At 40.9% G+C, this 26,916-nt stretch overlaps 2 protein-coding genes across 5 annotated transcripts; one reads left to right on the plus strand and one right to left on the minus strand.

Moving 5' to 3' along the window:
• The first annotated feature begins 43 nt into the window (after nucleotides 1-43).
• Nucleotides 44-18,834, plus strand: TK2 (thymidine kinase 2). 4 transcript variants are annotated; one of them, XR_015700802.1, is made up of 11 exons: nucleotides 44-234; nucleotides 1,099-1,136; nucleotides 1,967-2,041; nucleotides 3,473-3,526; nucleotides 5,092-5,181; nucleotides 6,693-6,766; nucleotides 12,320-12,408; nucleotides 12,716-12,795; nucleotides 13,803-13,957; nucleotides 14,080-14,160; nucleotides 14,559-14,615. XR_015700802.1 is itself a non-coding variant. In XM_087740884.1 (11 exons), exons 1-11 carry the CDS (start codon nucleotides 60-62, stop codon nucleotides 14,655-14,657), a joined length of 927 nt encoding a protein of 308 aa, XP_087597010.1. In that variant the 5' UTR covers nucleotides 44-59; the 3' UTR covers nucleotides 14,658-18,834. The 4 variants fall into 4 exon arrangements, 3 of the variants coding, with proteins under 3 accessions (XP_087597010.1, XP_087597008.1, XP_087597009.1); XM_087740884.1 differs by lacking the exon at nucleotides 13,803-13,957 and adding an exon at nucleotides 10,492-10,563 and having other exon boundaries at nucleotides 14,559-18,834; XM_087740882.1 differs by lacking the exon at nucleotides 13,803-13,957 and having other exon boundaries at nucleotides 14,559-17,466.
• A 1,740-nt stretch (nucleotides 18,835-20,574) lies between these two features.
• On the minus strand, nucleotides 20,575-26,870 carry LOC104013282 (uncharacterized). Its single transcript, XM_009465767.2, has 2 exons — nucleotides 26,495-26,870; nucleotides 20,575-24,285 (listed from the first exon to the last, which is right to left on the minus strand). Exons 1-2 carry the CDS (start codon nucleotides 26,807-26,809, stop codon nucleotides 22,780-22,782), a joined length of 1,821 nt encoding a protein of 606 aa, XP_009464042.2. The 5' UTR covers nucleotides 26,810-26,870; the 3' UTR covers nucleotides 20,575-22,779.
• Between the last annotated feature and the right edge of the window lie 46 nt (nucleotides 26,871-26,916).

A 26,916-nucleotide genomic window follows, 5' to 3' on the forward strand; every position in this document is an offset into this window, starting at 1 on the left:
GGGAGGGCGCAGCGGCCGGAAGCGGGGCGGCGCGGGGCCGGCGCGGGCGGGGATGGGCCATGTGGCGGCTGGGCGCGGCCTGGGCGCGGCCCGCGGCCCTGCGCGGCGCCCGGGGCCGGCGGGGCCCGGGGAGCGGCGCCCCAGGGGCCGCCCGGGCCGGCGGAGCGGCCGCGGGCTCCTCGGCGGGTGGCCTGGCGCTGCGCTCCCGGGCCGGCCCGAGCGGCGCTGGCGGCTGTGAGTCCGCGGGCGGGGGCGCGGGGCGGGGGTGCCGGGGTGCCGGGGCCGCGGGTCTGGGGGGCGGCAAGCGGGGCCCGCCGCAGCGCCCGTCGCCGCCCGGAGGATAAGCAGGGTGCGGCGGCGCTGGGGGAAGCGGGGCGCCTTGCTGGGTTCCTCTCCGAAGCCTGCGCCGGCGGTGACGCGGCGTGAGGGGCCAACGAGCCTGGTGACGGGGCAGCGGCGGGGCTCCCCGTGCCCGCTCCTCTCGCCTGAGCACCCTGCTTCTCCCCGCGCTCGTACGTCGCGGCCCCGGTCATCTTCGTGGCCCCTCGCTGGCAGTGTTGGGTACCAAAACTGCCTTCTTTTTGTCTTTTGTTTTGTTAAGGGCCTACTAATCCTAGCGTTGCTTGTAGAAGTTTTATATAGGCAGTTTTGAGATGTAAGGCATCTAAATTGCTTGTCTTGGAGGTGTCTGAAACTCTTCATCCTTACCCAGCTTTCTAGGGAGGCCTGCGAAGTCCGTGGGCGTCGCACCGTGACTGGCCTGCCCACAGTTCCTTTTTTCCCCAGTGGAAACTGACTGAGGAGCAGTAAGCGTAACACAAACCTGCTGAAAGAGTGCAGGCGCTCACCATTTCACTCTTTGTAGTGTCAAGGGTAACGGAAGACTTCAGCTAAAACTGTGTCAGTGTCTGCCGCAACGCGTCTGTTACACGACCCAATGATTACCTAAAACCTTAAAGACTGGTAATTTAGCAAATATTAGTATTAAGCAATAAAGAGCCTAAAAACTTCATGGAGGGACTCACATTAAGAGGCTCAGTATAACTAAGTTATGAAGACGTCCTTCTTGGTTGTAACTCCTGTTTATTTCCATTCTAGATAAACATCTGATAAAAGAAGATGATAGAAAGACGGTTGTAAGTACTTGCATTTTGTTCAAGAAAGCTATGTGAAACGTGCAGCCTCTTATTTTGTGCAAATCTGAGCGTGCGTGTATCGGCAACCACTGGACGTGGCTGTTGTACTGGGTGGTGCCGGGGTGGTGAGGCCGTTACCGAGCCTTACTGGGTGCAAACCTGCGCTTGCCGAGTTGTGTAAAGTGCGGTAAAGTCGAGAGGGGTTTGTGCAAACGCTTGGCATTGCGTAGGGCCAGGTGCCGGTTTGGGTCAGTGTTGCGTGGGTAGTGTTGCAGTTGCCCTACCCAGCCCTGCCTGTGAGGGTTCTTTTTGTATTTGGAATCTAATTAATTTAAGCTATAAGTTATTTTAAGACAGCTGAAACAAAATTTTCGTAGTTTATTTTAATTGTGCAGGTTTCTGAAAATAAAAATTTAATGTATCTTAAAGCTTAAGCTCTCTATTTAATGGATATTGGAATTATTACTTCAGTTGTTGGCATTTGCTGTAAGTTGGAAGCTGAGTTGCAGTCTCTGCGGTGAGTTGCAAGTGGCCCTCGGAGCTGGCTGGGGCCAGGGGAGGCGGTGGGCTGCAGCTGGCTGCGGGGCCCCCAGGGTAGGGCTGCCCCTTGCCTGGCAGAGAGACCCTCGGTATATGTGTGTGACGGAGGGAAAAGGGGTGGTCTGCGGGGAGTCACAAAGTCCAAACTGATCCCCCGCGTCTTCCTATAAAAGAATCTATTTACGTTATAAGGAAATAGCATGCTTGATATGGAAAGAGTATATTTTTACACATGCCGTTTACTACTATGCGATAGCAGGGTTTTTAAAGGTGATACTGTTTTTCATCAGATATGTATCGAGGGGAACATTGCAAGTGGAAAAACAACATGCCTGGATTATTTTGCACAAACTACCAGCATTGAGGTACTGGATGTACATTTCTTTGGCTTTATTTACATCATTAAGCAGTTGCTTGTCTTAACAAAATTGACAGTTAACTTAGAAGTGTTGTCCTTTCTTAGACTAATGAGAAAGGAGCAGCAGGTTGTGAGCCAGTGCGCTTACTGGTGCACCTCCCCCTCCCCCAGCTATTTATAGTCAAATTGCAGAAGAGAAATTTAGATCATGTGTAACATAATGCCAAAATATCAGTAAAACCTGTGGATGAGAGTTTGTACCTCTGTAAAGTCACAGCAGCCCACATGGGTTGGGCATGTTTGGGCATGCATGTTTGCTATTTCATGTCACTTAAATCTTAGATGTATCTTGTAATAAGCAAAGTAAAGACAAAGAGGTAATGATGTAAAAATACTGATGTCATGTAACTGAGATCCTAGTAAATGGATGGCTTTTTTAAAAAATGAAAAATCTATTAGAATTGTTTCTGAAGATTTCTTAGACTGGTATGGTATTTGATTTCATATTGCTTAGAACAAGATTAGGGGAAGGGCAGGCTTACTGTATTTTAAACAAAATCAAGATCAAACCTCAGTGAGCAATCGCTTTTGTGTACATCAGATATTAATACTTTTCCCAGCAGACTTGGGAACACATTTGATAGTAAGTCTTAGGATTCATCATAGAAATGCTGGGTTGCCAGATATTGTTTTTGTTTGGTAATTTAAGAGGAATGATCCTTATGGAGTAAATAACTGTTAACCCAGAGGATAGCAAACTTGAATTTGCATTTAATTTGCAACATTTTTTAAAAAGCTAGTTAACTTCCTAGGCTTATCAGATTCTCTTAGGCCTGGCTCTCCAGTATGGTTGAAGTTTTAGACCCTGTCTAAACCAGGTAAGTCTCTTGTGATTTTACCTATTCAGGGTAGAAGCTTTTCTGATTAATTTTGTAAAAGTTTTGAATACATTTTGTTCATTAGATCACAAAAATAAAATGAAAAGTAATATGATAGCAGTCTGATTCTCTTTTCCTTTGCTGACAAGTGTTACTCTCTGAGAAATTAATTTGTGAGGGGATGAGCAGGCCATTGAAATGCAATCAGTACTCAGCTAGGCCATTCTTTCCCTTACATGGTACTGAGTTTGACTTCAGAAAGTGAAATTATATCCAGGCTCATTAGGTAATCGATCCAGTGTTTTATTTTGGTGGTTTAAAAATGCTAAAAAGATGTTGTGTAATGATATTACTTTATTTTTTTAACAGTGTTCATTATTACCTTTTGTATTACAGTATTCAGTCCTGGTTTTTGAAGAGGGATAAGCTTCCCCATACAAGTCCTGAATACTCTGACTTACTGAATGAGTATTCGTTAAAAATAGTTGTAGACTTGCAGGGTCAAATTAAGTATTTTGAATCTAAAACATGTTTAACATGGAGTAATTCTTTTTAACAAGGTTTTGACAGAACCAGTGACTAAGTGGAGGAATGTTCGTGGTCATAATATCCTGGTAAGTGGCAGAAATTATTTCTACAATTAAAACCACTGTTCCTTTAGAAAAGCATGCATGAGGACTTCTTGCCAATCAGCAAAACTGTTACGAAAGGTGTGGTCATAATCTCATACAGCAAAAAAAAAAAAAAATAACCCTCCATGATGCAAAGGATCTTTTACTGTGATTGACATGCATATAATAGAAACATTGCATATAAAATGTGGTTTTGGCAAGGACTGGGTCTTTTATTGGGTATGAACTAAAGAAATTCACAGAAAGGTAAGCCTTGAGTGTGAGAGTTGTTTCTAAATCCACTTACGCTTATTTCAAAGAAGGGAAGAACATCACTCAGAAAGAGAGGGGTGGATCTGATCGGTTAATATTGTTTGACTGCTGAAGATAAGGAAAATTCAGTCCTGTGAGGTGTTGAGAGCTTCTGTTGTCTTTTGGGTAGTCATCGTCTCTTGGAACCGCTCCCCACAAGTATGTCCCTTTGTCACAGCTGTGCTCGGGGACAGCAGTCAGGGCTCTGACTACGTCTGCAGAGTCTGCAGATAGACTTTCGCTGGGGTGGTGGAAGTGGTTTCTGATGTCAGTCTTCCCTGCTTGTATGATCACCTCCATTGCAAAAACCTCATTGCTGGCTGAGATGGGTATCTGTGCTCAAGCTCATGTGGAATTTGCTGTCAACACAGCGGTGTGGATACACCCCAAACCACATGTGCCCAAACATGTATTTGATGCAATTACTGCTAGCACAGGTCCTCTGGAAAAGTAAATTCTCCCTACTAGGAGTGGCTGATGCTTTACTTTCTTAGTATTCGTAAAGGGATGGAACACGCTTGGCTGTCTCATCACAGCAACCTGTGCACTTCAGAACACTTTCTGATTCTGATCTTGGACAAGGAGAAAAGAAAGAGGTCAGATCTGTGGACTGAAGCCATGCTGCTGAATTAAAGCTTGTCACCTCAGCAAATAGACACTGAATGATGTCTTATTTTGAATCAGATCTTTTCTCTGTTTTGCAGGATAGACTGTTGCTTCTAAGTGTATGTGTGTGTGGAATTGCAACAATCAGAAAGAGTGGAAGAACTGCTTTGAGGATCCTTTGGGAAGAACAGTTAGTTGTCTGTGTTAAAAGACACTTTCTGAGGCCCAGACCATACTTGCTGGAACCATATTTGCATTTCTGGATGGACTGGGTGTACTGAGAGTCTGTCAGTGCACAAAAATAGAGCAGCAGATATGTTTTTTCAATTACTAAACATATTTGAATTGTCTTATATGAGCTATGCTTTGGTCCTAACTGTTCCAGGTGCAGATTAATTCCTGTTGCTTTCAGCAAGCATTCCAAGCGCCCCACTTAGTGTCTCTAAGGACCAGGACTGTACTTCTTACATCTGCATTGTGGAGACCAAATGATCACTGAAGTCTTGTCAAACCTGGTGTCGGCGGTTTTAGTGCATTTCTTTTAGCAATTCTGTTGTTGTGCAAAAGCTTGTGAAATACCCAACTTCACTTTTTTTGCTGTTTGACCTAATCAGAATGTTTGTCTGTCTCACTTCCATCTCTAACCCCAGGGCTTAATGTACCAAGATGCATCAAGATGGGGGATAACATTGCAGACTTACATACAGCTTACAATGTTGGAGCAGCATACCAGACCAATGGTAAACAAACATATTTTTCTTTTAATTTAAAAAAGAGTTAGATGCAGTTATGAGTAATAAATATTTTTAACCTTGCATCCAAAAGTTAAGATGCTGTTTGCGTTCTTTCTTTGTTCCTGCAGTGAGTGTGAATTTTCACGGTGCAAAGACGTTGATAGGCTCAACACGTGCTCCAGGGGCGAAACATCTGCCTCCTACCTGCTAAGAACTTTTACTTCCCCAAACTAATACTGCTTTTTTTGCACCATCCATATGAGCTAGACTTGCACAAATCTTTTCATCATCATGCATCAGTGACTTGTCTGTAATTGGTCTCTATATAAATTTAGCTATTTCAAATCCTTGGCAAACATTTCGTAATCTTAAAGATAGTGTTAGTATTCATTCTACTGCTCCATGCTGTCTAGCACAAATTTAGCCGTTGCTTCTTGTGTTTATCCAAAATACTTCCATTAAAATTTTCTATTGCTTTTTTTCAGATGGTTTGCATCCTTTTTTTCTTGCAATTTTTTCTTTTTCTGTGTTGATTCACAGACTCCACCTTTTACCAAGATCTGTTAATTTCTCTTTCCTTCTAACACCTTTCGTCCCATTCTGTGCTCAATCTTCCATTCCCTGATTACAAGATCTGATCTTAGGTGGCACGCTTACATCATAATGATTGTTCTTGCATTACATTTTCTGAGTTTGTGTCAGAGCAAACTTCCAGAAGTACCACATACGATAGCCATCCCGCATGTATAATCATTAGCTTTTTGGAAGAGGTGTTTTTTCAAGATAATAGAAATCTCATTCTGTTGCAGAAAACATTCATTCAAAAATTCCTGAGGACCGCCCTGCATTTTAATCTGTGCTTTGCTGTCATTTGCCATTTGAGCCTTGCTGGAGCAGTTGTTGCTTCTGTGGTCATTAACGTGCAGAATACCTGGTTGGAAAGAGCTCTGCCAGGGTTGCCTTGCTCTGCAGGGGCCAGAGAGTGTCAGGGAGTCTCTCTCCTCCAAAATGAAGTGCTCTTTGAACATGTGCAAGACTGGCTAAGGCAGCAGTACTTTGTCAGTTGTAATTATTTATTTAAAAAGTTCTGTTTTCTTGTTAGGTTTTTCTGATGTTAGGCCTGTGCTGTTGACACAGTAACACCCCTGAAGGTGGCAGCAAGTCAGGTAGCAATAGCTCCTGTTGCTCTGCACATCCTAAGTGGATTGCTGCTTTTTTGTCCCCCTAAGTAAACTTCAGCTGCTCAGTTGAATGCTTCTGCAGCTACCTTTGAAACTTGCATATGAATAACAAATCAGTTATGTAGGTGTTTAATAATGCAGTGACCGTAAGTAAGAATACTTGTTTTTTGTGGTTCCCACCCTCCCAGTAAATTTTTTTATCACAAGGTCTGGAAGAACTGAAAATGTTATGTATTTCATAATATAAAGGACATGATGTGCAATATGAGCTTGAAAAGAAACAAACATGCTGAAAAATGTAAGCTAGTCAGTGACTGTCAAGTTTTTATTTTGTAGATTTCCCCCATAAGAATGATGGAGCGATCAATTCACAGCGCAAAATACATTTTTGTAGAAAATTTGTATCGAAGGTATGGTATATGGTTTCCTACTTTACTTTCTTGGCTTAATTAAATTAAAAAAATATAATCGACTGATGAGTTCTTTGGTAATTTGCATCTAAGTGGTCTGTGAAATCTGTCAGTTCTTTGTTGGAGTGGCAGTGTGTTTTGTACAGGACGTGGTGCCCACTGGTAAAATAAAACCTGCAGGACATGGGCCAGACAAGAGCCTTTTTCAGAAGTGCTCTTGTGTATTTAGAACATCTTATTATTTAGAACACCATTTATTGAAGTTATGTGCTCTCCAGCTGAATACAACAGTCTTGCTTAAATCAAAGCAAGTGCATACTAAACAGGTCAAAAACCATGAGGATATAAAGAATAACACTGTAGGAGGGAGAGAACTAGATAGCATTATCCAGCCTAGCATCCAGGATTGGCATTTCTTGCAAGCAGGAACTCAGGTGACAAGCGTTACCAGCCCTCACGTGCTAGTGCTCAGAATCAGGATTCATAGGATCAAAATAGCCTGAAAACCCTGATAGGCTAGTGAGTAAAGAAAGAACAAGAGCTGTTTGTCTCTAAATGTCACTTTCTGAATTGGCTTTCCCACCCCCAGAGGCAGGGCAGTTGGGCCTAACCCAGGTTATTTTGTTCTGGGGGATAAGATCGTGGCCTGAGATAGAAAAAACATTTATTACCTGGCTGATGTATAACTCATCCATCACATACGAACTGAAGCAGTGCAGTAATCAGCACTGATTTTTTTTTTCTTTTTTTTTTGTTTGGAATGCTGACCTTATATTGAGAAGTGTATGTAACAGATTGTTGTTTTAATGGATTTTTCAGTGGTCTTAAGGGACAAAACCTGTTTCTTCCCCCTGTCTGCAGGGAGAATGGCTGCAGGCCACAAGATGGCATCCATGCTACATAAGCTCCTAGTCTGTTACTGGAACTGCTTTGAAAGTTGAGAGAGATGGAGTAAGATGCAAGGCAAACAGAAAGAGACATTATTTATCCCAGTCTGTATACAGTGGAAATGTATTGGAATGCCTTTCTCGGTTTTAATTACTGATTTTTTTTTTTTTTCCATTGTTGACAAAGTGCTTTTGTCCCAAAGACTGGGAACTTTGCTGCTATGAGGCTAAGTCTGCTTGTGTCAACTCTATGTATTAATTTTGTAATAACATTTTTAAGGACATCTAAGATGTTTTGTGGCTTCAGCACTTTTTACTGTTGTACAGAAGGCATTTGCTTTGTTTTGTTACAGCAAGCTAGAAGCCAGCTGATGCTACCAATAGCAAACCAAAATACGATATAAGGGTGTGTAAAAGGATTATAACAAGGAAAAATTGGAGCTACATGAAAATAGCCATTTTTCAGTCACACTAAAAAAATAATTAAATCTGTCCTCCCTCCTGTCCTGTCTCCAGTGGTGGCCAGAGGTACTTGAAAAGAGTGTAAGAACGAACAGGGTAAGCATTTATGATAATTTCCAAGTATATCCAGTAACTTACAGTTTAGGGACTTCCTTATTCAGCAGTGATTTCTCTGTATTTAGTAACCCACAGGGAATCTTTTCCACAAACCTGTCCAGTTTCCCCCTAAGCTCGTGTAAACCTTTAGTTTCCAGGATGTCCTATGGCAAGCAGTTCTATAGCTTTACTCCATGTTGTTTGATCACTGCCCTATCCTTACGTGTCGTAGTTCTTTAAAGGTACTTAGACTTGTCTCAAAAACTAAACTTCTGTGTCCAGGAGAGAAAACTGCATATAAGAAAAGACAGGATGATAATGGGAGTATGGAGATAGTGGTAAGCACAACTACAGTAGAAATGAAGTCCATTTCAGAGTTCTGAAAGCATGTGAAATCTTGCACTAGGAGAAAGTATTGTAACATAGAGGCAGTACTCCTGTGACTTAAAACAACTACTGTAGAGCCCATGGTAGGGGGTAGGGAAAGTCATCTTAGTAGCTGCAGGTTTGTTCATCTGCCTCAGGATTTAGCACAACTTCAGAGCAAATGATGAAGGAAAGAATAATTACAGCTTTGGACAAAAAATGTAAAGTCAGTGATCAACAACACGTCCTGTTAGACTGATCTAATAACTGTGTTTTGTAACATTCCACACTTCTCGCCCCCCTCAACAAAGGCGTTCTCATCAATCTGAACTGAAGTTATGTATTTATCAAGGAGGTTTTGGGAGACTTTCATGAATGATTATTCCTAAGTGCAGAAGCTGGTGTTGTAATGTGATAGGAAATCCCGTTGAAGGGAGATACTGAAAGGGGACGTATCAGGCTAGAAGGAGGTTACTCATGTTGGATCAGCCTTGGGATTGATGCTTTGGTGCAAAGGGTGAGAGTATATATAAATTCTATCATTGAGTTGAACTGACAACAGAAATTTCAACTAGGAAGATGAAAGATTGTCGAAAAGCAGAAATACATATATATATATATCTTTTTATATATTTATAGACAAATAAAAATTGATCACAAAATAATGCTAGTATTGCATAGCCCAGAGAAGAGTAAATGTGACTCTTGGAAGTATTTGGCAAAGGGCTTCCAGGAGGGAGACGGAAATGTTGGTGCTTTTGTACATAGCTTTTATGAGAGCTTTTTAACATTACTTTTTACACTTCTAACTGCTCATTCATGATCTATGAACTAAAAATGAAACAGATGTGAAGCTGGGGTACTGGCATGATCAAAAGAATGGAAAGCCTGTTTAAAGAGACAAAAACAGCTTGGCGTACTTGTATAGAAAAGTTGGGAGAATACACTTGTCTCACCTATGAGCATACTGGGTACAAACAAAAAATGGGAGTTATTGAAATTGCAAGACTATAATAACAAAAGAATAGTTAGATACAAAAAGGCTGTGGATACTTTAAGGGCCAAAAATTAGAAGATGGTGTCTTAGCCATTAGAGGAACAAAGAGAAAATACAAACTTTACACTTGAAACTTTAGAAGGATAATAGTGCCCTGTGGCAGGGGGAAGGCCGTATAACTTAAAACGATTGCTTCCCTTGCTGTGTGTTTTTGTTCAACTGCTGTATGAAAATTTTAAAAATCATTCTGTAACTGAATGGCCTTTGCAAAGGAAAATTCCTTTGTATCCTCCAGAGTCTTTTTCTTTCCTTGGTACTAGTTCCTAGAAGGAATCTCCTGTCTCTGTAGGGGAGTGATCCTAATTCTTGTGTAGGTTAGTCAATGTGCAAAAATCATGCAGAGACCACAGGAGAGGTTGCCCATTGTAGAAAGTGAATTATGCCTGTCTGATGAAGGTCTGGAAAACAAAACTGACCTGATGTATCTTTAAATTTTGCTGAAAATGTTATTAAATACCCCCCCCGCCCCCCCCTCGGGCTCAAGCTATTCCACAGGTATCTTCAGCAAAGGGATTGTTAAATAACTGTATGGAAGGCATTTTCCCATTAAAAGTATGTAAAAATGAAATAGAACTTTTTTATTCAAAATTTATTCAAAATAAGACTCAGACTGAAAGGGGTAAGCATGCTGCAAAGAGCAGAGGTTATTTCTGCTTTCTTTTCTGTAAGAGAAGGTATTGCTTAGGGTCCTAGTCTTAAAGATGGAGAAGAATCCCTTGTGATCTCTAGTCTATGCAAACTCTTCTCCTTTGGTAGAATGATTAGTTTAAGCAAGGGATGAAGAGCTGTGGGAATATCAGGAATACCAGCTCTTTTTTGATCCAGTGTCACTCAGTATTTGTGTTTTGGCTTTGCAGGCTTTTTCCCAGAGAGAGAAATAGAGTAAGATTTACGACGATGATGGAAGGCTTAAATTGTGAGCAATTGCTGTGAGCTTCTCCGGCATGCAGAGATATGCATGAGTGTCCAAGTTCTTACTGCGATTGCACATCTGAGTTTAGCACTGAAAGACACACTCATATTAGGTGTAAAACTGTAGAAGAATTTTAAATGTGTGCACGTGAGTATGCATGATATGTTATAGGGTAGGCACTAGCAATTCACTTTGTCCCATTCGAATTCATAGTTATTTATGATGTAAAGCTTGTTCCATTCACGTTTAACTTTTGCAGTAAAAACTTTACTTGGTAGGAGTCAAACGTCAGCAAACCTTGGAAATGAAAACACCCTTCTGTGCCTTTTATATTACCTGTGTCTTTTGGGGTCTTGAGCCTGATCCAGAATCCTCACAGGATTATCCAGGGGCCTCCACTGACACAGGGAAGATGAAGGCATGTTGGCTGCAGGGCAGGTCAATGCAGAATTGGCCTGGATGTATCTGTCTTTTAGGGTAATAATAGTGGGGCTTTTTCTTATTTCTAATTCCTTTTGACCTTCCTCTTTTCCCCATATATATTGGAGAAAAGCAACAGAAGCAGTATTTGGCTTATGTATATGCCTGCTGCCCAGAAACATATATGATTGATGTATTAGAAGAATAGCAGTGAATTGTGTTATCCTGTTTGTTGGGTGCTTTGAGAGGCAAGATATTCAGCTGGATGGCAGATAAAGAAGGGAGGTGGTACGAATACGGGTTTTGCTTTCTCGCATACTTAAGTGGAAATATCTTTCTGGATCGTCTTTACTCAGTTTTGCCAGTGATCAAAGCATGTTGCCAGGAGAATGGCTTAGAAATCTGTGGAATCTTTTTCTTCAGCACTATTTAAAATGTTGCAACTGGTCTTAATCATTCAGCTGGAGAGGACAGGAGCCTCTCAACCCCATCTCTTTTTTAACACTTCTGTTGCAGAGCCATTTAGGAAAGTGTGGAGTATGTGTTTCTATCACGAGTTTTGAAGACAGAATAATGCAAAATTAGTAATATTTGACTATTTAGGAATATGGTAATAAATGAAAATTCTGATACTAGTAAAAACATAGTATGTGATTCTTAATAGGTCCTCTATAGACTCCCTTTTACATGAGTTGTTTGATACTTTATTATTCTTACTGAGATAACTTTGGGACAGTTGTCTCCAATATTGTCTATGCTCTCTGAATACAGAGTGTCAAATTAAGCATGTTGACTATTTCAGTACTCTTTCCACAAATATTTCTTACAGTGGGAGTAAATTTTATTTACACGGTGTCATTATTTTTTCACTGCTCTTTACTATGGCTTCTGTAATGAATTGTCAGTGTTGCTTAGTAAATCAGGCCTTTCTGGTGACATGCATTGCAGTAGTTCAGATATATTTGAAATGATCCTGATATAAAGAACTTGAGCAATAAATACCATTGACGCTAATTTGTTGTTATTGTATAAATGTCAACATGATAATGTTTTTCTTCTTAATCACCAAGTAATTATCTCTTAACTGTGGTGGGGAAAAAAAATTAATGTTTGTAACTGTTAATAACAAACTTTGTAAGTACTTTTTTTAAAAAAGAAAAAGATTTGGTCTTTCTACTGTATAAACAGTGCTTTATGAGGCCTTCAATTTGGGTGGGCGTAATATTGGTCTTGTTTTTGTTTCACATATGCTGGAGTAAATTGGGAGTAATTCTAGTCAGGTGAAAAAAATACGAGTTTAGAATTGATCTGTGCATGCTCTCCAGTGAGTGATGACTTTTATGTTTATTCAGCGGAAAAATGCCAGAGGTGGATTATGTTGTCCTAACGGAATGGTTTGACTGGATCCAGAACAACACCGATGTTGCAGTTGATTTGATAGGTAAAATTTTGATGGGATCTGGAGGGGCATGTTTGTGGGTGGGTTTCCTTACTGGGACAAAAAATAATTCTTGTTTCTTGGGTCATAAATAATCACATTATTCAATATAATAGTGGTTGCAATGTGTAGCATCAGACAGCATGAATTTGTGGATCGTTCATGGATTGATTAACAGTAATGCCAAAGGGGAGGTTCAGTGCTGGTACCCAAGTCAGGATTCTTTCCTTCTGTAGTTTGTGAAATAAGTTTCTTTTTTGCTTCTAAAGCTGATCCTTGAGCATAACTATCGTAATTTTTGTTATGGCAGTTTATCTGCAGACTTCTCCTGAAGTTTGTTATGAGAGGTTAAAGAGAAGATGCAGAGAAGAGGAAAAGATCATTCCTCTGGTAATGAGTTCCTTCAATATATGTGGTTACAATGAGCTTTAAAAACATAATGATTCCAATCTAAACACTAAAATAATATCCTGAGTGTATTGCTAAAATGTGGTGCAGCTGTTTCCATTGCAGGCTAAAACTTCAGTATTTAATTTTGATTTATTTTATAAAAATGATCTATCATGCACACTGAATTTCCCAAGTGTTATGTCTTAGTAATCAGTGTACTATAGCTGACTGTTTAGGTGGAGTATTAATCAACTGTTAATCTTCTCTAAGTTGTAAAAAGGCAATTGCTTTTGTATCATTAAACGGCGTAAGGGCACCCAGTTGAAGCACAAATACCTGTGCATGCAGGTGCTGAAGATTTATGTGGGCGCTTTCTTCTTGTCTGCTATTACCAGGATGTTTATGCATGAAAAGTGTCTCTGCTTGTGCCTGAAAACAAGCAACTTCTTGAAAATTGTTAGCATGGGAATCTGCTTAAAAATAAACTGTAGTAATTGCATGATCACTTTCTGTGTCACAGTTACAAAGTGGCCCTTTGTTAAACAAGTTTTCTCCTAAAGAAAGCCTAACCAGAAATAAATGTAGTTACGGAAGACATACTGTATACTACAAAGGTATCTCTAGTGTTGGGTAGTTCAGTAGAAGCAGTTGTCAGTTGAAGATATATGCAAGAGCTAAATTTTGGGCCATGTGAAATTTTGCCTTGGAAATAAATCCTTGCTGTAACAGATTTGAAGAGACATTGTGTTACTTCGCAGCTCTACTGAGGGGTAGGGGGGAGCAATTATGAATGAAAAATGTTAAATGGTCTCCATGAAAAAACAATAGTTGATGACGGGCAGAAATGCTTTTAGAGGAAATTGAGTCACGAGTTAGGAGAGAGTGAACTGGGAATTTTAGGAAAATGTATTGACACAGAAAGTGCCTTCAATACATATTCTTTGCAGTGTTGCCCTTTTGTCCTTACTTCTCTTTGTTGTATTTTTCTCTGTAAAATGTTGAGCCAGATTATACCTATGGGAGAGAAACGTGGTTCTTGATCTTAAAAGGAGCTGAGAGCCCTGTGTTCCTGTAAGCTCTGTGTCTGTGAGGTTCTTCATGGAGTAAAACCTTACACTGGGAACTAATTTTTCTCAGAAACCTTCTGATGCTTTTAATTTTTGTAAGTGGAAATGTCTGATGCTGGCTTGTATATGTAGTTCTTAATTATGTACCAAATGTATAAAAATTGCAATGTGTGTTTCATCCCTGGGCATATGTGTTATTTGAATGCCTCTTTTCTAGGAATATTTAGAAGCTATTCATCAGCTCTATGAAGAGTGGCTCATTAAACATACACTATTCAAAGTTTCCTGCCCAGTGCTTGTGAGTATTATTTTAGTTACAACCAATTAAGCATATGGAGGCTTGTACTCTCCAAATACTAAGAGTGTTATTTAGTGGTAAAAGTAAATAAATCTGCTTTTCTAATAATCTTTGGAGAAGGAAGTCTCAGAGAAATGTTTACATCTATCCAGAGTGTATGGCATAAAAATCTGGTCTTCCATCTCTTCGCTGGAATTTGAGGGGCTGTTCACTGTGATTGTTTGCAGGATCAAACACGTAGCTTTTCAGTGAATGCCAGATTCTGAACAGAAAGGTAATGGAACAGATCTCTAGGAGTATATAGGTTTGGCTTCAGTGGTAGTCCTGTTCTGTTTTGCTCAAAAGCAAACATGTTTTATGGTGTCATTATTTCTAATGTTCATCATCTTCTTTTCAAGGTTATTGGAGCTGACCATGACATGCAGAAAATGATAGAAAAGTATGAAGAAAACCGGGACCAAATACTAAATCCATACAATATGCAACACCATTTATAGATGTCTGCGGTTGTTGTATTTTAAAAAACATGTTTATGAATTCTGATTTGGGGGCAATTTTGAGCATATTCAATATTTCTAAATAAGGTGGTTTTTGCTTTTGAATTATGCTTTGTAGAATATTGTGACTTAATGCTATGAAATGAGATGTTCATAAACAGAATATAAGCCAATTCCCTTTCATGTTTTTATGTTCTCTATCAGCCTTACTGTGACAATTTGGTTCAGCTAAAATATGGCTGTTTCTCCCATTTCCCACTTCACTGCTGCTTCCTATAAGTAACCTAAGTTGTTTCTTTTTTATTCCCCCAAGACAACCCTATTTTTGTAAATTGAATGAAACAGTTTCATGCAAGAGGTGGGATGTCCTCTTTTATTATTAGAGAAAGCAAATGAAGTGCATCAAGTTAAAGTAATTTTGTTAAATAGGTCTTGTCAGGTTGAAATAGGGGTCTTACTCTAATCCAACCTACGCTAGTGCAATTTCATTGAATTCCGTAAGTTTCTTCTGCTTTACATCAAATCACAATATAGCTTTCGTTCTGAAGATAAAAATGCACTAGCATAGTCCCACTGAATTCAGTGGCAAAAGAAACAAACCAGATTTCGTAAGTGATTGCAGAATGGCTCTGAGGCTTTTTTTTTTTTAAGCCAGGTTTTTAAAAGGGCTTATTTCTCTCTAGTGTTCATGAAATCACTGGCCCTACCATGGCTGAGTTGAGGACTAGTGAAAACACAGGATGCACAGAACTGTATTTGTTGTTCCTTTCAAATGGTTATAAAAACCTAAGTGATTTCTTAACTATTTTGGATTCGATTGTACTTTTTTTATAAAGAAAAATACAGATGGTTCTTTGGGTTTATATCTTGATCAGTTTATTGTGACTTACAGGTACTTGGGGAGTAGAGAGACAACAGTGGAGGTTTCATTCTTGCCCTTGTTCACTGAAGTGTTCAGTTGCTCTTAATTTCTGCTTTACCCTCCGAGTGTTGTCTTCAAGATAACCCTTTTAATGCAGCAGTTCTGACTGTTTTCACATTACTTTTTTCTGTTTAATTTGAGGGGAATGATTCCTAAAGTATAGTATATAATTTTTTTTTTCCATAATAGTTTTGGTTGGTTGAATTGGAGCAAGCAAGGTTAACAGTGCTTTAAAACACACTTGTATTAATGTAGTTGAGCATCTGTCATAGCTTTGTAGTGAATGCTCCTAAAAATGGCTGATGTCCAAGACTTCAGTTAGTACTCTGATTGCTTACTACAGACATTTGTCTGTAATTTGTTTGAGGATATACATTTTCAGTTACTTGGCTTTTCCGTGTTCCACCTGATTTTGAACAATACCTGATGGTATTTTGGAGATCACTTCACTGCTTTTATTTTGTAGTTTTGTAGTAGCTGGTTTTGTGGTATGCCTAAAAGTCATTGTAGCTGAAATGACTGCACTGTTTTCCAAGGCAGGAAATGCAGTTCATTTCTTGTTATTTCCAATAGGTGGGATACTTTTTTTCCAAATCAGTGCAACTTAATAACGATCGGTGCACTGAGAAAGCATCTCCTAGTGAAGTACTATATTAGTATACTAAAGCTTGTGAACTCAGTACTGCCATTCTATTGTTCTGTTGTAAAGCTTTAGAATTCTAGCTTAAAAATAAGTTTTTGTGTGTTAAGTAATCATCTTACTTATTGAAGGTTATTTGTAGGGGGACAGTAGTCATTCTTGAAAAATACTGTTAAAGTTTCAAAATTTTTTTCTTCTGTAAGAGACCAAAAGAACTATTTATTTGGAAATAGTTCTATAAAGTTGAAGTTCCAGTTTGTTCTTAATTCTAATTTCATTATGGGTTGTAGAAGGCAAGGATGTATATTTTGTACACAGTCCAGAAAATAGCACTTAATTGTTTTGTACAGAGAATCATACAGTACAAGGAATCTCACTGTTATCTTTCAGATTTGAAAGCAATTTATGCTTTTGGTCAGATTTTCTTTTCCCCCTTCCTTATATCAAAACAGTAGTTTGGATGGAGGCTATTGATATTCATAATTATGTTTATTTAAACATGTTTATTTTATGTTTTGCTATCTATTGATTTTCATGTATAGATTTTCATATACAGGAAGGCTGTGGTATTTAATGAAAACTTGTTGCTCGTTATGTGTCATAAATGTAAAACGTTTGGAGTCTGCTATAGATGTGTAGATAAAAATACTGTAGTAATCATAACTAGCTGTTTTTAAGCCTGGAATTAATTTGCTTTTAGTTCCTGAAATCTCTCAGTTGATGAGGGGAGGGAAAAAAGGGGCAATCAGCATTAGTCTGATACATACTTTGTTCCTTTTATGACTGTTTAAGAAGCAGTGACTGGATAGCAAGTCGCAAAATACTATAGAAAGTACTCTGTTTCTGTAGGCTGACTGAACTTCAGTACCAGTGGAACGGATCATATAAACAAGCTGCCACTTCTCTGGGCTTTTAAGATTCGGTCCATAGGTTGGATGTAGCCTATACTTGTAGACTGAACCATACATTACTCTTTTTGCATACATTTTGGTTATTCTGGATTTAATTACTTCTGTCACAACAAGTTCCACGTCTAAACTGCAAGATGTGTGAAAAGTGATTCTCTCCTTCTGTATTGCTTTTTCTTTATTACATAGTAGTCTGGATAGAGGGATGTGTTCTCTAAACTTCGGTATTTACTTTGTCCTGGTCAAGGTGTCTTCGCAAATCAATAATATCTGGGAGCAGCATGTAAATTGATTTGAAGCAAGTTAGAGAGACTGGCAAAATTAAAACATTTAACAGTTGCATTTTCTTAGCGTGGCCTTTTGTGTATTAATTCTAGCATGGGAAGCATGTTTAGATCTTTGTTTGATTAAACATTTCAGAGGTGACTGTCCAAAACTGTAGGTCTTAAGAAACCTTGAAAATTGTTTTCACTTGTGTAATTAGCATACAAAACGACTGCCTACACCAGGAAATAATCCAGCATCTCTCTTCAGTGCGCTTCCTCCTGCATACGAAGTGCTGGGTATTCTGCAAACAGTTGCTATTACAAGATTCGGACCTGAAGGTCTCTGTTCCTCTCCTGAATAATGGCTCTCCAGCAAGTTACTGTCCTGTTTCAGGACTTGGCAAATCCAGTCCTTCCTGTAGCATATGGAGGTTTAAGTAAACATTGTGCATTTCTAAAGCAGGATAAAGTCAGGTGAGAATTACAGTGGTGTTTCCCCCCACTGGCTCCCAGCATTTGAGGGGGCTGACAGAAAGTTGCAAGGTGGTAGTTTGTTTGGTTTTTTTTTTTTTGAAAATGAAAAGTTTAGTTTCAGAACACAAACTAGCAGTTGGTAGATTAATTCCTACATAAAAGAAATGCAGTCTTCTGTCTAGTCCAGATCAATTTTTTAATGGATCATTTAACATTTTTTTAAGAGGCTGTCATGTGATAATTATTTGTGCTGTATCAGGATCAGGGCACTATTTTGGTGAGTGTTGTGTAAACATACGCCTACAAGAGTGATCTCTGTCTGAACACATACAGAGGTTCAATAAGGAGAGTGACAGAGTAGAGGGGAGCTGTTTGTTACCTGCATATTGCATACATGCTACTTGATTTTACTTCTTTTTATGCCAGAAGGCTTTGAGTTGAATCCTCTGCTCCACCCTAGGAGCCCTCTGCCTGGTCACAGTGATACATTCCTCCCTTGTATCCCACAGAAAAAGTATTGAGCTGTTAGGACTTCCACTGTGAGTATGCTGCTCTGCAGATGTCACTATATTCCATCCCAATCCTAACTTCAGGTTTTTTACTATTTGATGCTGTGAAAAGGAGCCTGTGGGATTTAATCGACTTTCTCATTTAAAGAGCTGTGCCAATTAATTTCCAATGGGTGGGACCTTTAGCTGTGGTGGTGGGTTACTGGTCTTTATTCTCCCAGTGTTTAGGTACAAGTAAGGTAAAAAATGATAAAGCAGTGTTTCAGAAATTGTCTTTTTGTGGCGAAATGACTCTGAACAGTAGAAACAGTATCTTTATCGGTGCTTTGCAAGCCCTTGCCAGTCCTTCTCAAGTATGCTTTGTCTGTGTCTCAGGGAATTGTTATTTCTTAAGATGGTGATTTATAATTCTGAAGCAAATTGTAATTTCTTTATTCATTTAGTGTCTGCATGCTTTATGGTTGTGTGTTTTTGGTCTTTTTTTATTTTTCGTTTTAACACTGAAATTTGGTTTTCATTCTTGGCTTTAAAACCAGCCAAGTTTGTTCTAAACCCAAGCTATGCTTCTTGACCACCTTAGCTCCAGACAGGGCAAGGGCGTATGTGTGATATGAATGTTAAGGGGGAAAAACGACTACTGTAAGAGACCCGGCGGGGAGAGGTTGTGCGAGGGAATATCACCCAGCTACCAGGTCTGCCGCCTGAGCTCTGTGTCTGCACTGATCAAAAGACAATTTCTCTAATCCAAGGCTTGGGAGAGCCAAGCCATTCGAAGTGGTTGTGTGTAGCATATAAATTTGGGAACAGAATTGGCCTTGTGTCTCTATGACAGAAAGACATCCAACCAGTCAGTAAATCCCCATTCAATTCATAGACAAATCAGGACCAGCTGTAGCACAATTAAAGTTGACAGCTTACCAGAGGACAGGCACACATTTTACAAACACAAATCACCTTCCTTTAGAAAGGGGCCCAGGCAGCCCTCTTGCTGACTAGCAGTGCTGCTTGAATGGTTGCTCTTATTTAAGTTAATTAGCCAAGGAGAGGTGCAGTGGTTACTACCAACAGGACAGGAGGGCACTGGCAGATGGGGTCAGAAATCTTATGGTCCCTTTTGTCTGTCCCTCTTAGGTCTGACTAGGTTACAACTAGGATTTTAAATCCAGTTCTGCCTTACTCATGTGGAAGCAGCTGCACAAAGGACTACTGCCTAAGGCCTATTAAATATGACCTATCTTTTATTTCAGCTGGCTTTCAAATCCTGTCTCTTCACAAGCATCTTTAACTGTAAAGCACTTGTCTCTTGAGGCCCCAGAAATTTGCAAATACAAAAGTAGTTCCTAGTACAAGACCTCAAAAAGCTACCATTTGTACAGGAAGAGAAGTTAAAGGTGTTCTTGCAGCAACAAGAAACTCGGATGAAAATATCCAGAAGACTTTAAGTGCATAGTAGCTCTCCCTACAAATCAGACAGAACACTTATCAGTCCTGGCCAGTCTGCCGTGAAGAGGAGATTCTTCCTCAATGCAGGTACTCAAACGTTAACAAAAAGATTCTCAGAACATGGCCATTTTGTATTTAATAAATTTTGCAGTTTAACTGTGTTCGGTGGGCATCGTCCATCATTACTATCTCCACCAGTGTTCCTGTGACTTGGTGGAGCTGTGGACTGTGGTGCACTGTTAGCAAGTTAGGGCTATGCTTCCTCTCTTCTGAAAGACCTCCGTATATTTTGTTTTCCCCACGTGAGGTTGTTCATAAGCTCCTGGACATGGAAGATGCTGGTCCAAAACTGCTCAAACTGGGGCAAAGTGAAGATCTGTCTCATGTATGCCAGGTACCATGAAGATGGAAACAATTGTGCACAGGCCCATCAGGGGAAGTTTAGTAAAGACATAAGTGTTTCTCACCCTAGATGTTAACTGAACAACTTTAATGAAGGCCAGCAGTATGGAGTTAGATGCCCAAGATGGTGTCTTTTCAAATGGTAGTCTTTAGTTGCCATTCGTATTGGTTTTTCATGTGTAAGGTGCTGTTAAATACTTCTCGTGTGGCTACAGTAAAGATAAAAATGGGATGTTAGGTATATGAATCTTGTAGTACTGGTGATCATCTAAATACTTAGGAGACATCTTCATTTGTCATGAGAAGGGTTTTTTGCAGTTTTAAATTAGAGTTCCTGAATAATTGACACAATATGAGATTTAAAACACATAATTTTAATAACCCCCACAGGGGGAAAAATAACTTACAAAAACCAAAGTGGTTAGGAAGAACAGATAGGTACTTGAAAGAAGAGCCAAGGAGGTTGTGGTGGGTTGACCCAGCCAGCAGCTAAGCACCTACACAGCTGCTTGCTCCCTGCTTCCCCAGCAGTACAGGGGTGAACAGGAAGAGCAAAATTAAGAGAGCTTTTGGGTTAAGATAGAGGTTTAATAAGTAAGTGAAGGAAAGAGGGGAAAAAACCCAAGTGATGCAATGGCAGTAACTCACCACCTCCCACAAGCTGACCGATACCCAGCCAGTCTCTGAGCAATGACCACTGTGGTAGACAAAAAAATCCCACCACCTTCTGCTACCCCGTTTTTATTGCTGAGCATGATGTTACATGGTATGGTATATCCCTTTGGCCAGAGCAGGTCCTCTCCCAGTTAGTCATTGACGGGTGGGGAGTATAGTTAGAAAAAGAGAAAGCTGTGACACTGCACAAGCACTGCTCAGCAATAGCCAAAATACTGGTGTATTATCAATGATTTTAGCCACAAATCCCAAACACACCACCCTAGGGGCTGCTATTAAGAAAGTTAGCTCAAGCCTAGCCAGACCCAGTACAGAAGTATTAATTTGTGTGTGCATGTTCATAATTTCTGTTTCTCCCAACCCCACCCAAAACTGAAGGCAGTCCTGTTGATGTTTGTTAGCTTTGTCAAAGTTTTATTCCTCCTACACTGCTGGAATCAGGTGATGACAGGACTTCAACAATTAGTTGGTCAAAAAGCAGACCTTTACATATTAGCTCCTTAGGTTTTTCTTTGAATTTTTGGGGGATGAAAGTCAATGTAAACAATTTATACTAAATTAATTTCAGCTAATATTTTAACTATACATGAAACAACAAAACATTCTTAGCATTGAAGTGCTACCGGAAAAGTTACTTGAAGCAGTATTAAAGTAAACTGTCTTTCTAGGTAACCAGTGTACAAAGAAACATTGAAGATTGTGCTGAAATATAGTACCAGTGACTCTGTGCTTTTCTAAATTTAATTAAATGTGGTGTATGACAGAGGTTCTCAATGCTGGGACTCCAGCTTACAGCTGATCTGATCTAACAGTACTGCTCTCTTTCCTTCTCAGCACAATGCTTTTCATGCAGCACTCCCACCTACAGGATAGCCCTTATCCTGGCTCTAATGCTCACTGGGACCCTTCTCTGACTTGTTTTTTGGTTTTGTGTTTTTTTTTTTTTTTTTTCCCTGCCACCAAAATGGCAGAGAATGGCAGTTTTTTTCCCCTTCATTTTAGTGAGATGAACTGGCTTACAGAAAAGTCCAGTGAACTCCAGAGCTGGTGCAGTTACGTGGCAGGAACAGGGGCAAGGGAAATGGCAGCAGTAGCTGGATCTCCCTCTTCTGGTAGCAATGAACAATTACGATGAGCATCGATGTGCTTCTCTTGAAATTTGTGGTGGCAGCCACAAAAAATTCTGGTAACAAGTGGAGACAGGCATAAAACCTGTAATACAGATTATTGCCTCTATAAGAGCTAAAACTGTTACTCCTAATGCAAAAATAAAACCAGAAGTGTTCACAGGGCTGCTTCCTTCTTTAAGCCTAAAGGGATGTTATCAAACTTTCTAAACTTATTTTCAGCTGAAAACAGGAGCAAGATTAGCTCAGAGCACAGCTTCATAGGAACATAATGAGTTAACAGAAGTACACTCCAGTATAGCATTTGTAAAGCTATCAAGTTGGGTTTTCCAGTTTAGAAACATTTACCTGTTTCTATCATTGTACAGCATGCTATACTTGAAGAATACTCCAGGAATAGGTCTGTAAAGCAGGGGGGAAAAAAAAGGTAGAAGTATGCTTAACTGAAGAAACCTGTCTGGCATTAAGTACAGCCAGAAGGTATCTGGCTAATGAATTAAATTGGATTTAAATTTATGGAAGTTGCCTATGCTTGAGAAAGGAGACCATTCAGGTTTCAGTGCCAAAGGTTCCAGATGAGAAGGGGCCATTTTGGAAGGAATTTGCTCACTACTTCCCTTTTTTATGGTCCAAAAGCAGTGGTATTTTTTTCTTTTAAACTGTTTTGCCAAAGCTAATCATTGCCTTGAAAAGATGATCAAGGCCACAAGTGAGAGGAAAAAACCCAGGCAGATTAAAAATACAGCACTGGTAGAATCAAGTGTGATGGCATAACATTCCTTGGTCGGTTTTGTCAATAATGACATAAGGCTCCTGGATTTCATTTACTTTTGAGTTATAGTTCTCCAGCTTTACTTCACTGGATTCGGGAGAGTCATGTTCAGGCTGCAAGAGGTTCCTTCTATCCTGTGCACTGGGCCTTCTTATGTGTGAAGACCGAACATCAATACTTTGTGGTGGAATGTAGGTGAGGTTAGGGGGCTCTCTGATGTGTCTGAAGCACTCAGAAGCGGTATGTGCATTAGGAGTATCCATTAATAGTCTCTTGCTACCAGAACCAGTAGTGGAATCCTCCATGTTCCCAGTAGTACAGCATATATCTGAAGATGGCTCAATATGTGCAGCTGCTCTGTTCTGCATCTGAGCATTAGTCAGATATGTATGTTTTATTTTGGAGTGATTAAATTCTCTTACATGCCTGTCACTTGTAGTTGCATATGACACTGACTCAGGTTGGCCAGTTTCCTCTACTGGATACATAAGGTCTTCCTGAGTGTCCTTGATTTGTAGTTTTGTGAAGGTTAAAGACAGCTCACGAACTTCGTCTTCCTTAGGGACACTGCAATTTTGGACAGATGCAATGTCCTTGTACGGCAGAGACTTCAGCTCATTGGGTTCATCTGCGGGGTCCAGGTCTATGCAATTTATGGCATCGTTAATTTCCGCTTCAATTGATTCTTCGGGGACTTCTTGAGCTTTGTACTCCAAAGTGTTTTTGCTGTCACAAGAGCTGTCAGCAAATATTGCAAAGGCTGGCGGACCGCTTGCTCCTGGTGAGAGTGGCACAGGCCTGATCTCATTTGCAGTTGACTCTGCAGTGACTGCCAAAACACATTCTTCACTTAGACTAGCTCTTGGCTTTTTTTCAAAAGCTTTTGGAGAAAGGTTCTCACTGAAAATAGGTGTTTGTCTTATGACAATGTCACTATATTTGATCAAGAAGTCCTCACTGTCTGAGCATTTGCCCGGAAAATGTACGGTGTTAATGACTTGCCTTTGGTGTTCCTGAAGCCTGTTAGTGGATTGAGTAGCCGCTAACTGAGGCACGTCATCTTTGATCTTCAGATTCCCAGCAGCTTCAAAGGATATACTGCTATTAGTTGAAGACTTCTGTTGAGTAGCAAGGCACAAAGATGTCTCACTGTTTTCTTTATCTTCTGGATTTTCAGCATCTTCTCTCTGGGGCATCTGATCCTCTTTGTCCTTATCTCCACAATGCTGGTGCATTTGTGTTCTCTTCTGTAGGGTCTTCTCCAAATTGCCATGTTTTTCTTCATTTGTCATTTTGAGGATGGTTTCACACTCAATTCTCGCCAGGAATATTTCAAATGCAGTCTGCTTTGTTTCCTCATTGTTTCTATTTTTGACAAGTGAAAACTCTGTTGCTGTTGTTGCAATGTAACCTATTTTCTCCAGTACTGTTTTTACAATGTCATCTGGGAGCACAGATTGAATATAGTAGACAAAGTTACCGGTGAATGTCTGAAACAGAATGCAACATTGAAAAACAGATGAACACTGGGGGGGTGGAGGGAAGCATGAAAAACTTCCCAAAAATCAAAAGTACTTAAATTACTTAAATCTTTAAAAAAAACCCCTATGTTCTAAAAGTCTGAATTTTGAATCAAAGTGAGTGAGGCTTTCTATCACCATTATTTTGTCAGCCTCTCAAGCATTATAACTTTGCTATAGCACATTAATTTCAGTGAAGTTATGCCGGTTTAAACCTGCTGACATACTGGCTAAGAGCATCAATATTCAAAAAGGACGAGAATAAGAAAATCATTTTAGTCGAACTAGAGAAATTCAGAAATAAGTCTTATGTGCTCTACTGAAGAACAGAAGATTATTAAACAAACAAAGATTCATAGAACAAATCACTGAGGTCTAATCTTTTCCTAAAGACACAGACATGATGCACTCAGTTAATCATATTTCTTAACTGGTGACAAGACTCCAACATTTTCTTTTTCCATGGTTCAGACTTCTGCTGTAATTTTACTACCCCTGAATTAAGTTGCCATTTCTCTGAAAGCACCTTTTTGAAGGGAGACTATTCTAGCAGAAATATTGCCAAAACATGCTCTCTTTGCACAAGCTGTCTGCAGAACATGACTTGAATAAAATGCTGCTGCTGTCTAACAACTTAAATAATCGTTCAACATTTGCTCGGTTTTGGGGCTACCCCAGGCATGAGGCCTAGTTTGTAAACTGGAAGTGGTTTTTGGTTTTGTCTGAAATGCTATGATAGGAGAGACTATGTTGACCTAAGCATGACCAACTCCAAGCAAGTCAGAACAGAAGGGAGGCAGGAATGCAAAGTCAAGACTTCCAGAACTGGGGTACCTTTATTTTCAGGCCTCCCAGCTTGAGACTGACTTAAGTACTTCCTAAGGCTGAGACCTAAGCATTGGTCTCACAAGCACAAGTTTGGGGGAGAACAAAACTGACGCCCTAAAAGGCCATAGTATAAGACAGCACTGAGCCTCAGTCCATTCTCAGATAAAGTTGTCAACGGTGCCTTTCACCATTGAGGGAAGTAAGGAGAGGGGAAGTAAGGAGCAGGCGCTGGGGGGGGGGGTTACATCAAAGTGGGTGAGAGGCAGGAAATATGTGAAGTAGTATTCTGCATGTGACCAGTAACTTTTTATCAAACCTGTATGTACACAAGATAGTGGTTGTTCTCCAACTTGTGTCTTGCAGTAGAATTATTTCAGGCCTTCAGCAGGCTGTCTTGCACTTTGGATTATGCACAGTGGTCTTCAAAACTTGATTTTGATGAAGCCTAGGATTCTTGTGTTATGAAAAGCTGAGCCCACTAACTGTAGACCTGAATATCTTATGCTTTGCCCTGTTTTAGGGAGATGAATGAGAACAGGAATCTACAGCTGTTTGAGAATCTGCAGATGAGAGCTAAGAGCAGAAAGAAGGAAAGAAATGGCTTTTCCTCACCAGCACCTGTTGCTGCAGGAAGGGAAATAAGTTTGCATTTTGGGTGTTCAGGGATTTTGTTTAAATACAAGTAGATTTTGCATGGGTTGAAGACTGCTGTCTCTTCTGGGCCATGAGATGTGTTCAGTGTGCTAGGGAAGCAGGGTAACCTTGACCACCTTGCTGCAAAAAGCAACTGCATTTCCTCTTTCGAAGGGGGTTTGCCTGCCCACTTCACCAGCTGTAGTCACCAGAGCTAGGATAGGTGGTAAAACCAGAGAGGCCCACCTGGCCTTTGGCATCAAACTGTTAGCAAAAGCAGTAACTAATGCTAAAAAGCATCCCCTCCTTATAGGCAAACTAAGGTTAAAACTGAGAGTAATGAGAGTCTAAGCCTTTCATTGTGCTACCTACTTCTCTGCCATCTCACAATAATTGAAGGGCTCCGTTTCCAATCGCTCGAACTGCTCAGCACTGCTGGGAAGGCCCTGAAGGCCCGGCCTCGGCGAGGACAAGGCCTGCAAAGGCCAACGAACACCCCGCAACACCCTCGCACGGCTCAGGACACCCCTAACCCGTTCAAAATGGGCTCCTAAACGCTGCCCCTAACCCTCCGGGGCGCGGGCGCCGCTGCCGTGCTCCCTGCGCCACAGGCCCGGGGAAGAGGCCTCGAAAGCCCGCGGCCACCAGGCCCCGAGGCCGGAGAAGCCCTCCCCGGGGACGGTGCGGCCCCCGCCCGAGCGCCGCGGCGCTTCCCTACCTTCAGCGACCTGATCTCCTTCCGCCACGGGGAGAGGAGCAGGTTGACGCAGAGCAGCTCCAGCACCTCCAGCGCCTTGAGCAGGTCGCGGAGGACGCTGCCGCCCCGCTCGCCCCGGGCCCGCCGGCACCGCTCCGCCACGCTGCACACGTCCAGGGCGCCGCGCCGCCGCGGGCCCAGCAGCCGTCGCGCCCTCGCCTTCAGGGAGGCCTCGTCGCACACCGCCAGCTCCCCCTCCGCCCCTCGGGCCGCGTAGTAGGCTAGGTAGTCCCGCAACACCTCCTCCTCGGCCGCCGCCGCCGCCGGCTCCTTCATGGCGGCCTCAGACCGGCCGGGCCGCCCGGCCGCGGCGCCGCTCGGCCCGCCATTGGCCACTCCGCCGGCGCGCCGGGCGGTCAGTGGCGCCTCGCCCTGTCAGTCAG

Source organism: Nipponia nippon, unplaced genomic scaffold, assembly GCF_047370975.1.
Source record: "Nipponia nippon isolate SJK-2023a ecotype South Korea unplaced genomic scaffold, ASM4737097v1 scaffold_7, whole genome shotgun sequence".
Taxonomy (NCBI): domain Eukaryota; kingdom Metazoa; phylum Chordata; class Aves; order Pelecaniformes; family Threskiornithidae; genus Nipponia; species Nipponia nippon.

Excerpts from the sequence above, each read along its gene's own strand:
- TK2 (XM_087740884.1), top strand. The coding sequence starts at position 60 with ATGTGGCGGCTGGGCGCGGCCTGGGCGCGGCCCGCGGCCCTGCGCGGC. Across the intron at positions 2,042-3,472 it reads CACAAACTACCAGCATTGAG|GTTTTGACAGAACCAGTGAC; the intron begins GTACTGGATGTA and ends CTTTTTAACAAG. Across the intron at positions 14,161-14,558 it reads AAGTTTCCTGCCCAGTGCTT|GTTATTGGAGCTGACCATGA; the intron begins GTGAGTATTATT and ends CTTCTTTTCAAG.
- LOC104013282 (XM_009465767.2), bottom strand. The coding sequence starts at position 26,809 with ATGAAGGAGCCGGCGGCGGCGGCGGCCGAGGAGGAGGTGTTGCGGGAC. Across the intron at positions 24,286-26,494 it reads AGGAGATCAGGTCGCTGAAG|ACATTCACCGGTAACTTTGT; the intron begins GTAGGGAAGCGC and ends ATTCTGTTTCAG.